The 12,363-nt window shown below is 37.4% G+C and overlaps 1 protein-coding gene across 1 annotated transcript in view; it reads right to left on the bottom strand.

Annotated features, from left to right (window-relative positions):
- Window positions 1–12,363, bottom strand: part of SNTG2 (syntrophin gamma 2) — a 303,349-nt gene that overhangs the window by 122,246 nt on the left and 168,740 nt on the right. Inside the window, exons 5-6 of the mRNA XM_050894130.1 lie at window positions 11,830–11,873; window positions 11,673–11,714 (exon numbers count right to left, since the gene is read on the bottom strand). Coding sequence (XP_050750087.1) covers window positions 11,673–11,714; window positions 11,830–11,873 — 86 coding nt within the window. The remainder of the gene's footprint in view (window positions 1–11,672; window positions 11,715–11,829; window positions 11,874–12,363) is intronic.

Below are 12,363 nucleotides of genomic sequence, written 5' to 3'. Positions count from 1 at the left end.
TGTGCAATACCACATACTTTTTTTTAACTTGCATTCATACAGCAAGCTGTAATTCCAGCTAAACTTTGCAGTAATGTATATAGACTATTTCAGAAAGTGTGTACAGTTTTATTGTCTCTTTTTTCTTTTTGGTAACTGTTCATTTTTAAAATGCTCCATCCACCTGTTCTTCCAGTGTGTCTAAAAAAAAGGAATGGGAGGAACAGATTGCTTTTGTTAGGGTGTGTGAGTGAGGCAGCAAGGGATAGGGAATACAGACGCACAACTTCGTTTAGATGAAAACCATTTATAACATCACTTTTAAACTCTTGACAGAAATAACTTACTAAAATGAAGAAATCTAAAAGCAAGTTTTGGAAAGTACCAAGACAATGGGAGAGCCATGCAGCTGAAGAAAAAAAATCATACAGTTCCACGACATTCAAAGGAATCAGACAATCTTCACGTGATGTGAGAAAATCTCAGTTACTGGTTCTTCTGGATCTAGTAGAATTACCATTCCAATATTAGCAGAATATTTCCTCTATATTGACAAAACAACAAAACTGCAGTACAAAGGACTGACTATTCAAGTGAACCATGGTGAAAGTATGGTATTGGTGAAAGTACTGCGAATATTCATCTTGGCAGCATTAAGACAGATCTCCAAGAAATGAAACATGCACAATCTTTCTATACAGAAAAATATTTGGCTTTTCCTTCATTTAACTGGTCAAACTCTCATTTTATACTTGTCATATTTCAATTAAACTGTTCTTTTTTACTTCATACCATTTTCTCTGTTGGGTGAAAGAGTGTTCAAACTGAAAAGCTTTGCGCAGGAAAAACTGTAAAAGTTCAAGGAATAACCTGAAGATAAACATTACTCTTAGGTCAGAAAAGTGTGTATGTCTGTAAGGGTATCTATACATTTTAATGTAGCAACTACCTGGGCAATCTAGCAAAACAATGAGCATTTCTCTTGAATTTTGATCTGTACTGCTGATTATTTTTGGCAGGAATCTTAAAGTATTAAACCTTGTACTGATATTAAACGAAAACTTTATTTTTACTTTCTCCAAATGTCACAAGGGTGTTGCCTCAAGTATTACTGAATTATATATGCAAATATTAACATGTAGCTAAATCTACAGAACATAACACTGCAGTTTTCATATTGTAAATATATATCTTAATTAGTTTAAAGATAGCAGTACATGAATGGTTTTAATAACAGCATAAATCAATAAAATCTACTCATTAATATGACTATGAGATATTACTACACAGTAAAATTAGTAAATCACAAGAATGTATTTTTGCTACTTCACAAGCATCTATCAATTTGACAAATTATTTTATAATTCTTTTTATGACTTTATTGATTTTATTAATTCATCATTATAATTCTATGGTTTTTATTAGCTTATAAAATTTGATATGAGATATTTGTTGAGCAGTTAATCATTACATACCTTTTTAGGTATGTATCTTCTAATCTGTTTCTATTTGACCTTTTTTTTCTGATATTATAGGCATAAAATTCATAATCTATGTTCCATCACTTGTAACTGAATTCAAGGAGACCATGCAGAGAACTTTAATTCTAAAACAACTAACACAGAATTGATGATGGAATAAGGGATTAATGAAAATAAAATTTCAATATCTCAAGGAAGATAAGCAATTTTCATATTTATTCCTTGTGTCTCAATGAATCAGCCTACTGAAGCACAAGTTCATCGCTCCCTGCCAGGCGTGCCAATAACACACTAAACAGTATTACAATAAACATCTGAAGTTATCAAAGATCTGGCAAAAACACTTCATGACTACTGGCTAGAAGTTCAGATTCTGAAAATCTAAAACAATCCCCACTGAATGGATTATCTGTTTTAATGCATATTGCTTATTTAGTGACTCCCTTCCGTGAGACTACTCATAAATAGAAAGAAAGAAATGTTTCTAAGTACTTTCCTGGGTCAGTGAACAAAATTCCAATTAGATTAACATTTGCATGAAATACTAAAAGTGTGTGAAACACACTAAGGTACTATAAAAATATATGAATAAGATATAGTAAGAAAAAAATGTCAGGTAGCACCTAGTTCTTCATTTTATATACCTACACCCTAATTTCTGCCTTTTCTAGCTAATGGAAATAAACCATTTATTATATTGAAATGGGATTAATTGCATTCCAACTTACATCTGAACTAATCATAGAATCATAGAACAGCCCAGGTTGGGAGGGACCTCGAAAGATCATCTGGCTCAACCTTTTGTGGGAAAGGGAGCCTAGATGAGATTATCTAGCACCCTGTCCAACCACCTCTTGAAAAGCTCCAGTGATGAAAAACCATCACGTCATCTACGTTTTGCTTACGGTGGATACAAACAGGGGCTTCTAGTGCACTTCATCATAGGGCAGTGCTCACCTCGGGGGCTCACTAAAATCGTTCTGAATCTTGTTTCCCTCTTCCACTAAGTACAGAGAGAGAAGCACCCAGCTCGTACCGCAAAATGGCAGACAAGGAAGTATTCTCAGGAGTAGTCTTTAGCAGGGGTTTCCCTGGGTTTCCCTCAAATGCTGTTGCAGAGAACACCGTGGACAAGAGGGCTGTTCACAGAAGGTGGTATGTAGAAGAAAGATGATCCTGACAACCTGTTTGTCCTGCAGTCTGTACAGGAGATCTGTGGTGAGAACTTATTGCCTCTGTGGTGTGTAAGATAGAGGTGAGCAAAGCAGACATTTTTCGTTGAAAAACAAACTCGGTAGACATGTAAGAGAGTTCCTGCACATTTGTATACCTGTGCTGTAGCAATCTGTGGGATTTCCCTTGCTATCCCCGATCTTGCAGAGACAAGCCTGTGGCAACTCAGCTGATGGTGGAATGGGCACTTAGGAGAAAGTTAAACGGCCCTCTACAAGGTAATGGCGATTTTTTGTTGCTGTTGTTTTTTTCTCCAATGTATAACAACTAAATAAATCTCTTGATAATATTATCTTGATCTTGTTTTGCAGAACATTGTTCTTTTAAACCTCTGTGCATAATCACTTGCCAGGCACACATACAAATCCACTACAGAATTTTCTCTTGAAATCTTCAACAAGGCATTAAATTCACCACTGTTATGTTATATGACAGATAAATAAGGAGATTTGAATGACAGTCTGTAGAATATGTTCTACCTTCCATATTACTTAGGTATGTAAAACTCCTGACTGTTTGGGAATGCATCTTTTCAGTTAATCTAATTTAAATAAAAAGAAATATCTAATGATATGACTTCAGTAGAACCTGCTAAGCAGACATCAGAGATGTCTGTAGATTTAGAGCTGCAAGTTATGAACAGTGATTTAAAAAAAAGAAATATTAATTCTGCTTTGGGATCGTCTGGAAATCCAAATGCAGCATTAAGCTACTAACTTTTAAAGAGAAAACTAAGGGTTTTTTTAAAATGTAGTAGAATGACAAACACAGAAATCAATTTCAAGAATGCAATATTTATATAAAATTACCATTTTATACAATGTGACAGAATAACAATCGTTCTGTCATTTTGACAAAAAAGTGCATTTTTTTTTTCCCTAGGAATATTTGATGATTTAGTACTTTTTAATGCAAATAAAGATACTAACTGTAATGATACTGGACTGCATATCTTTGGATTTTGGTAAACAAACCATACTCCATATTATCATGCAGTCTTTGCCCAAGTAATAGCAATAAAAATGTGGAGGGAGATCAGGATTTTACAGGACAACCAAACACAGACAAATTAAAGATTAGCCAGTAAAATCTTTGTTGTTATTTTGTTTGTTGAACCCAGGTTCTGCCAATGAAAGTCCAAGAATAAGTTTTATTCGAACAAACACCAAGGTGCAGAATGGAAAAAATGGGAGTATATGAAAGACTCAGTTTTACATTGTTTCTTTAAGCATTACAGAGAATGTGCATACCCTTTTAAGTTTTTTTTTTCCCTACTTGAAGAGTTCTCTACTTAGTATGATGGACAAAAAAACCCAACCAACCCTAAATTTTCAAGTCCTATTTTTCAATTGAGTTGACAATTTCCTAATAGCAATGAAAATTAAAGAAAAACAGCAAAGACAGAACAAAGTCAAGAACATCATGTAGTGGCACTTCTGAACTATTCTCCTAGCCTTCCACAAGTAGCAGCTCAGAAAAGTCTCTGAGGTAGAAATCGTTTCTGTGCATTTAGCAAGCCTTGCTGGACTTCTCTTCAGCCTCTCCTTGAATTCATGTGAACCTTCAGTGTCTGCAACAGCTCAAGGAGTGTAAACTGGTCTAGCACCTGTTCCGTTAACTCCTCGTGCTTGCTTTGAATCTCGATTTTGGGTTCATTTGATACCTCTTAGTTCTGGCTTCTTTACTAGCAGAGACAGTGAACAATTTGTCCTTTACTATTCCTTTCATACCACTCAATTTACAGGCCTCCATAATCTCTCATGTCAATTCCCTCTTTTCCAGAGTAAAGCTCTAGCTGCCCTCTAGCTATTCACTGTTTAGAAGCTATCCCCCATTTCTGATCATGCTGCTCGATGCCATGTTGCCTTCTCTGAACCTTTTCCTTCTATACCCTTCGAAGTGAGGGGATCAGAAATACTGTCAGTACTGAAGATACAAAGCCACCTCGGATGCATACAATGTTTTTTTTTTCAGTTCTGTTTTCCACTGCTTTCCTAAAAAACCTCCAACAATTGATTAGCTTTCCTGAATTCTTAAAGCCTGAAATTTTATTTCACAGCTGCAGTGGTCAGTTCGGAGCCCATCATTGTGCATGTGTTCCTGCACAATGGGAACAAGCCTGTTCCCTCCCACATGTACCACTTACCTTTCATATACACGGATTTCACCTCCTACTGTATTGCTACTGAATCACTGAATCCTACTGTCAGTCTTCACAGCTCTCCCTTATCCTTACCGACCTGAATAATTCTGTTGAATCAGCAAACTGTCACCTTGTGTTTAATTTCCTTTCCCAGTTTATTGTGAATGTCTTGAAAACTGAAGTCCCAGCCAAGTGGACTCTATAAGGGTATCCCTTCATTGTGAATTTCAACCAAATTACTCTTCCCCTCTGCTTCCCCCTCTCCCCTCAGGAGAACTGACTATTCCTTTTGTGCTGTACAGGGTGATAACCTGATTAGCCACCAGGGAAACACAATTAATTTTCCTCTCAGATGAGCAATACAGAAACTATATTAATCTCCAAATTAACGTTTTCTGTATTCACGGTCTCTTCACACCAATACACTATTTCTAAAAATAAACTTATTTTTCAAGGAAAATAAATTATTTTCAATTCTCCATGGTCTATTTTATTACTTACTGTAAAAGTGGGATTTTCCTCAGTCCTCATTTTGAGTTATTTATGTTTCTAGCCATACCCTTAGCCAGAACTAAGGTGTGATAGTCGCAGCTTGAAGAATTGTGGAGAAAAGCAAATTCTAGTAATTAGAAGCGAAAAACAGGAAAGCCAGTTTGTTGTGAAATTGTTGCTGACAGACCAGCTAGTTGTTTGCTTGCAGAGAAGTAATCACCTTTAACCTTGCTGGAAGTTCAAGGGTCAAGAAACAAAACTATGTATTTGGTACAACCAGGATCAGCTATCTACATAAGCATCTCCAGAGCGCCAGTTGTGAAGATGGTAGGTAAGAGACAGAACAAACTGGCCTCCTTTCCTACAATTCCCACATCTTGTAGCCTTCTCTCCCATGTATTTACTTCAGGGGGTCTTAAGTCTTTAACACCTGTGAGCCAAACTGACAAACAATTACACTAATCTTCCATTTAGTAAAATGCAGGTTATCTGAGTTTGTGCCTATTGAGTGCACCTCCTCACATGCTATAAGGGTGAACCAGAAGATATTCTAAAATGGTAGAAATTAAGAACAAAAGGGGAAAAAGTCTAAATACCAAGGAATCCAGACATGCCATTGTGAAACAAAACAAAATAAAAAAACCCAAAGAAAATTCCTGAAAACATTTGTTAGGTCTACAATTAAAAAAAAATAAAATAATCAAACCACCAAAAGACAAACATGCAGAAAAAAAACCAACAGCCCAACACCAAAAAAACCAAGAAGCATGTACTTGCTTCCGCCCCTTAATGGCTTATCACTATGGCTGGCATTAGTGAAGTAATTCAGTATCTCTACCTTTGCCACCAACATTCCGTTCAGTAATCTGCGGTGGGTTGACCCCAGGCAGCAGCTAAGCACCCACACAGCTGCCCACTCACTCCCCCCCCCCCCCCCCCCCCCAAGCAGGGCAGGGGAGAGAATAGGAAGAACAAAAGCAACAAAACCTTCAAGATAAAGACAGCTTAATAAGTGAAGCAAAGACAAAGGTAAAAACAAAACAAGTGATGCAAAGGCAATCACTCACCACCTCCTACAAGTAGACTGATCCAAGCAACGGCTGCTTCCCCCAGAAAAACCTCCCCACAATTTTTACTGCTGAACATGATGTTATATGGCATGCAAAATCCCTTTGGTCAGTGCAGGTCAGCTGTCCTGGCTGTGTCCCCTTCCAACTTCTTGCCCACTCCCAGCCTACTCATTGAGAGGGGGAAAAGCGGGAAAAAGAGAAAGCCTTGATGGTCTGCAAGCACTGCTCAGCAATAACGAAAACACTGGTGTGTTATTAACATTGTTTTAGTCACAAACCAAAATACAGCACCATACTGGCTGCTATGAGGAAAATGAACTCCATCCGAGCCAGACCCAGTACATAGTCCCTTGGATCACACAGTACAATTCATAATCTCGAGTTAGGTATTTACAAAAGAGACCTTCACCACCCAGAATGCAAGCAGCAAGAAGTGTGTTCAAACTATGTCGGAGGATGACGTTTCAGAAGTCCCATCTTGAAGTAGATGACTGAATATGTAAGAGACCATGGTGCCAGATGAAAATAAATTAAGCCAAAAGAATTACTCAATAACCTTTGACAGGCTCCCATTGATTAAATACTTTGTATTATGTTAACAATGTTAAGTGTAAAATGCAACCCAGTGTGAACTGAGACTACCCAAGCCTCATTGCTCAGTGTCTTTTGAACAGAATTGCTGGAGTGCCTCTCACCTAACCTGACTGACACACTTAGAAAATAGGGCAGTCTTTACAGAGGTAGAAGATGCAGGTATGATTTCCTAAAAGTTAGATGAGTCCTCCATCCTTAACCTCCTGCTTTCTGGACAAGTACCCTTAATCACTAAGCTACTATATTAACAACTTAATACATTGTAACATGACCTTCTTCAGTGGTGTTTCTAGGTGCCCAAACCTACTGCATTGTATGTACAACTCAAAGCTGATGATTTATGCGGTCTCTGAACCCTAAACAGAACTTAGGGGTGGGACTTCCTACTTTGCATACCTTAAAAACCTTACATATGAAAGAAGCCTTTTTTTCAAGCAAACATTATTGCAGTTCTGGATCTGTGCCACACCAGAAGTTTAAGCACATCCACTTTCATCAAACAAAAAGACACAGGGATCCATGGGCCCTCAAGAATGTAAGCTGAAGGCTTCCTTTTTTTTAAAAATTAAATGGATCGCTCAGACTTATTCCTGAATTCAATATAAATTTCACTTATTTGTTTATGTGACATGTTTGTGTGCAAGTGCACACACTCTGGGCCTCTGTAATCCCACAAAAATGAGATGAGAAATAGTAACCTCCTGACAGGTAGCAGACAAGCGCATCATTATTGACATGTGCCATCTACAAATAGCAGCTACTGACAAACAACTGATTCCTATAAGCCGAAAGCTTAGGGACATTAAATGAACCCTTCTTTTTGAAGCATTTCTTTTCAATTGCAAAACCACTGTATTCAAATAAGGAGATTTTTGTTTTGGATGAGAAATCTCAACCATTATTTCACAAAAATGCAATGACATAATTTTGATAAAAGTAAGAAATAAACCATCTTCCATTCTCTCAGGAACTTGGGCAATAGCCCACCTCATCTCAAATCTCACAGAATCAGCCCCTTCCTCTACCACCTGACCCATTTATCTAACCCCACTCTGATGATGATAGTAGGTTGTGGTAGTAGAAAAGTCTCTTTGCAGATCTAGCTCCTGGCCCACTGAGATCTCTCTTCCTTCTGGACCTTCCTTCAGCCACATGGCCTACAGTTGTTCCAGGAAGTTTTGTTTAATGCTTCCATTGAATTGCCATGTACAGGGCAAAGAGCAGCATTACGCATTTTTCTGTCATTCCTCACCACTGCAGCATGGCTGTGTTACATCGACAGTTCTGGAGCACTTCTTGGTACTGAAAAACAATCCTTAAGGGATGTAACTTACCATTTTGTGGGGAATAACTTTCAGGAAGTTTAGAGTTTTGTATGTGCAATAACAATACAAGCAGCAGGAGGGCAGTTCACCAATACACAATAGACCTGACTCTGTGCTTTACTGAGATTGTCTGTAATTATTCTAGAGATTCAGCCTGATAGTATTAATCAACACCAAGAAAGGGACCACAAGATCACGCAGCTGCGCTTTGTCCTGACCTAGAGAGATCACCTCCAAGTAACAAAAGCAAGTTTAGTTCCTTTGCCCATGTAATTTCTGCCTTGCTGATAAGACTGTCAAAGCCCACGTCATTTCTGGTTTCTACAGATGCTATTCTGAGATACAGTTGTCAGTGAATCGTCTGATAACTGCCAATAAACAGGCAACAGGGGGTAACAATTTTTATCTATACTGCCTTGCACTGCAGACTGGAAAAGCACTGCACATGGAGTGAATGTGAACTGGCTTTATCTGCATACAGTCAATCTGATAAATGAAATAAACCAGTTAAAAACTAACCACTATTCAATAAATTATTTTGTTTCAGGTTAGACCAAACGTTATGGTAAACTGTATTTCAAAACGGCATGAAATAACTGGAAAAGAGAAAGAAAAAAAACATATTACTGAATGCTGCTTTTCTTTAAGTCAGTGAGAACAGCAAGTGCCCTCTACATTTTCAAATGAAATCCAATAAAATTTTCATAATTGTCAGGCTAGGTAAGAATCCTTAGAAAAAGCCTTGAAGCTGCTAAACCTTAGGCCATCCATTACCAAATCAGCATTCATCACTGCAGCACAGGCAACGGCCTATCAAGGCTATATGGTATAGAATTGATGGAAGTGATGTATAGGAGAAGGATGGGGCTGAGGTATCAGTGGTTCAGTTGAGACTAGGCAGCACAGGGAACAGATGCTATGAAACGTGTTATTGCTAGGAGACATTTGGACACACCCACTCAAGAGCTGGTGATTTGTTTCAGTGGCTTCCAAAATTGACAGGTTCCCAGCCATCTCCCATCCTGTGTGCTTTTCAATGCATTAGCCTGAGTGTTGCTGTGGAAGTGGTTCTCCAGCTGGGGTAGAGTATGAAGTGGAGAGGAAAGTGCAAGAAATGCTGCCAGAACATTGGTCTAAGATATTCACCTTAGACCCACTGGATAACATGTGACGGTAAAAATATTCTGGAAATTCAACCAGCAACTTCTGGCTTACCTCTCGTCTAAACTCTGATAGGTAACATAGAGTAACTAATGATACGTGCTTTTTTATTTGAGGTTCGGCTGCAAGCATCTAAGCACTGAAAATGCTACAGAAGCAGCATTCTTTAGAAGAAGAAAGTAGTTCCCTATTTTATTTTTTTCCCAAGAGAAGTCCTTGCCATCTTAATTCTATCAAGCAATGTAAAAAACATTTTAATAATTTTCCTTCTAAGCAAACAAAAAACTCACTGGAAGACCTTGGTCCATTTCTTGAACATTACCATGAAAATGAATGCACCAGCGAGAGTCAGCATATCTTGCTAGAACTAGTCACCATAATTCTATTCTTCAGTTTCAAGATTCCTCTAAACTGAACATCACCAGATTCAAAAGCTATGCAGAAACTGCGACTGCATTCCACAGGGTGCTGTACAGTCCTGCGCAAGGGGCCTTTTCGCTGTGTCACAGCAATCCACACACACTGGTTTTCCCATGAAAACCAAGATACAGAGATGTGCGTCCTAATCTCCTCCCAGCTTGAAGCTGAGATCTTTGTACGTTTTCTGTATTCTTCTCTTTCTTGCGTGTGGGTATGGTCTTGTTAGGTACAAGAGTTCTTTATTATGGTTATTTATTATCCATAGCCTTATAAATCCTAGGAGTACCAGCTAGGAATTAGGATGTGTCCAATACGTGCACTCAGGCTTGAAGACAGGAAGAGCATCTTAGTCCTATGGATACCACCAAAAAGAGTCAATGTTTTAAGCACATTTCTGGCTTCCTAATAAAGAAACTTCCACAAAATCTGATAAATAGGATCTTAAAATGACTTACAGAATAAGATAAAATTTAAAAACATGTAACCACTGCTTTCTCGATTCCTCCCATTCCTGTCCCAGCATTTAGAAACAGTTTAAGTATAACATTGTATGCTATTGTTATTACTATCTATACTTCCGTAACACTTGAGAATTCTTAACATGAAACTGGAGCACTGTGCAGTGCACCACAGCCCACAACAATAATGTATATGGTACATAAATATAAGTAGGGCACAATTGAAACTGTTACATGATTTCACCAAATAAAATAACCATGTTCCATCTCCCATCAGTAATCCCCATGTTCTCACACAAGTGCACATTTAGAAATAGGTAGCAAAACATTAATTAGATTTTCTATTTTTCAGTGCATGCAGGGGTAAGACCTACAAAAGCTGAGTCCCTTTCAATTGCACTGAAGGCAATGGGAATCAAAGTTTTTAAATATCTGAGCAGGATCATGATGCTCACCCCATGTGTTCTAATTTTTAAGTACTGTTTTTACAGTAGGTTAAATCAGATTCTTTACTAAACTAATTCAGTCCCTGGTCCTGCAATGCTAAGAAGGTGAGAATTTTATTACCATTTAAATGTACTACCACAGCAGGTGAACCCTTTAGGAGCACCTGCAATCCCAATGGATCAGGCACTATACCAAAGGCATAATCCGTAAAGACTATACATGTGCACGCACATATATATGTTATATATACATATGTTATATATACATACACATTTATATATAAGAAAGACTATTCAATTTATTTGCAGTCCCTGAAAAACTAATTGTTCTCACCCAAAGGACATTTCGGTACCTACAGTACCATCATAAAAAAGGTAATGTATGTTTTTCATATTTTCACCATTCATTTTTAACTAGTAAAGGCTTTTTAATTTTTTCTTTGCATTCTATTGAAATTCCATGGCAAGCAGCCCAGTGTACAGTTTACAGGAGAAAAAAAGAAAAGATCATGTGTTCATTGATAAAACTGATATAGTTCCTATTCTGGGAAGAGCAGTTGCACTCCACTGAACAGAACAGAGGTAACCTACCAGGATTTTGCATTTTTGCCTTATTTTGGAATAGTACATTTGTGCCACAAGTGCATATATCGTACTATGAAGAAGAGTCACAGTAAGAGTGCAGAAACTATAACGAACGCTAACAGCCAAAATCAAGCTTTTAACAGTCATATATATGACAAACCTGACTATATCACTGTGTCTTTATAGTAAAAAAGAGTAAACTCATATGAAGCAAGGCTAGAGACAGAACAGTACGGACACAGGATATTCTGTACACTATTAAAAAATCAAAGTGGAATGACTTACCACTTCTTCATGCGTAGCACTTTCTACATTTATACCATTAACCTAAAAACGGATACAATAGGGAGAAAATGATTTGCAATGTGTAAGTTAGTTAATGAAATAAACATAAAGGCAAGTATGAAACAAATGTCTGCGCAAAAAGTGAATGTTTACTGACCTGTATTATTGCATCTCCTATAAATAACATTCCTGTTTGGTCAGCTGTGGGATTACAGAAGGAGTACATTTTAATTGAAAGTAGTACTGACAAATAATGCTATATTCTCTTCCAGCAATAACATTCATTTGAAACTGATTTGGTTGTGAAAATACCAATGGCATAGCAATCAGTATTCATCCTATAAAGGTAGTAGATTCCTAGCTATTTTAAACAAATTAAGAGAGTTATTTTCCATGCACAAAGAACTTATTTAACATGGAATACAAATGTCATTTCTCACTAATGAAGGATTTCATTAAATTATGTGGAAAGTGTGATTCACACTTTTCATTATTCTTCCACAAAAGGGAAATAAGAATTTCTGAAACTACTTAGCAACTCCTTTCCCCCTGAACAAATTTACAGGGACTGCTATAATTAAAGAGATTGTGCCTAGAATTTCATACAACTCTTTAACATGAAGGCTGAGTCAGCTTTGTTCCTGAGAATAACAAAATACATTATTCCAGTCTGTAATTTGCATACTTCCTG

This window comes from Gymnogyps californianus, chromosome 3, assembly GCF_018139145.2.
Source record: "Gymnogyps californianus isolate 813 chromosome 3, ASM1813914v2, whole genome shotgun sequence".
NCBI lineage: Eukaryota > Metazoa > Chordata > Aves > Accipitriformes > Cathartidae > Gymnogyps > Gymnogyps californianus.
Note: the sequence above shows the minus strand (reverse complement) of the source record. Positions and strands in the feature narration are given on the sequence as shown.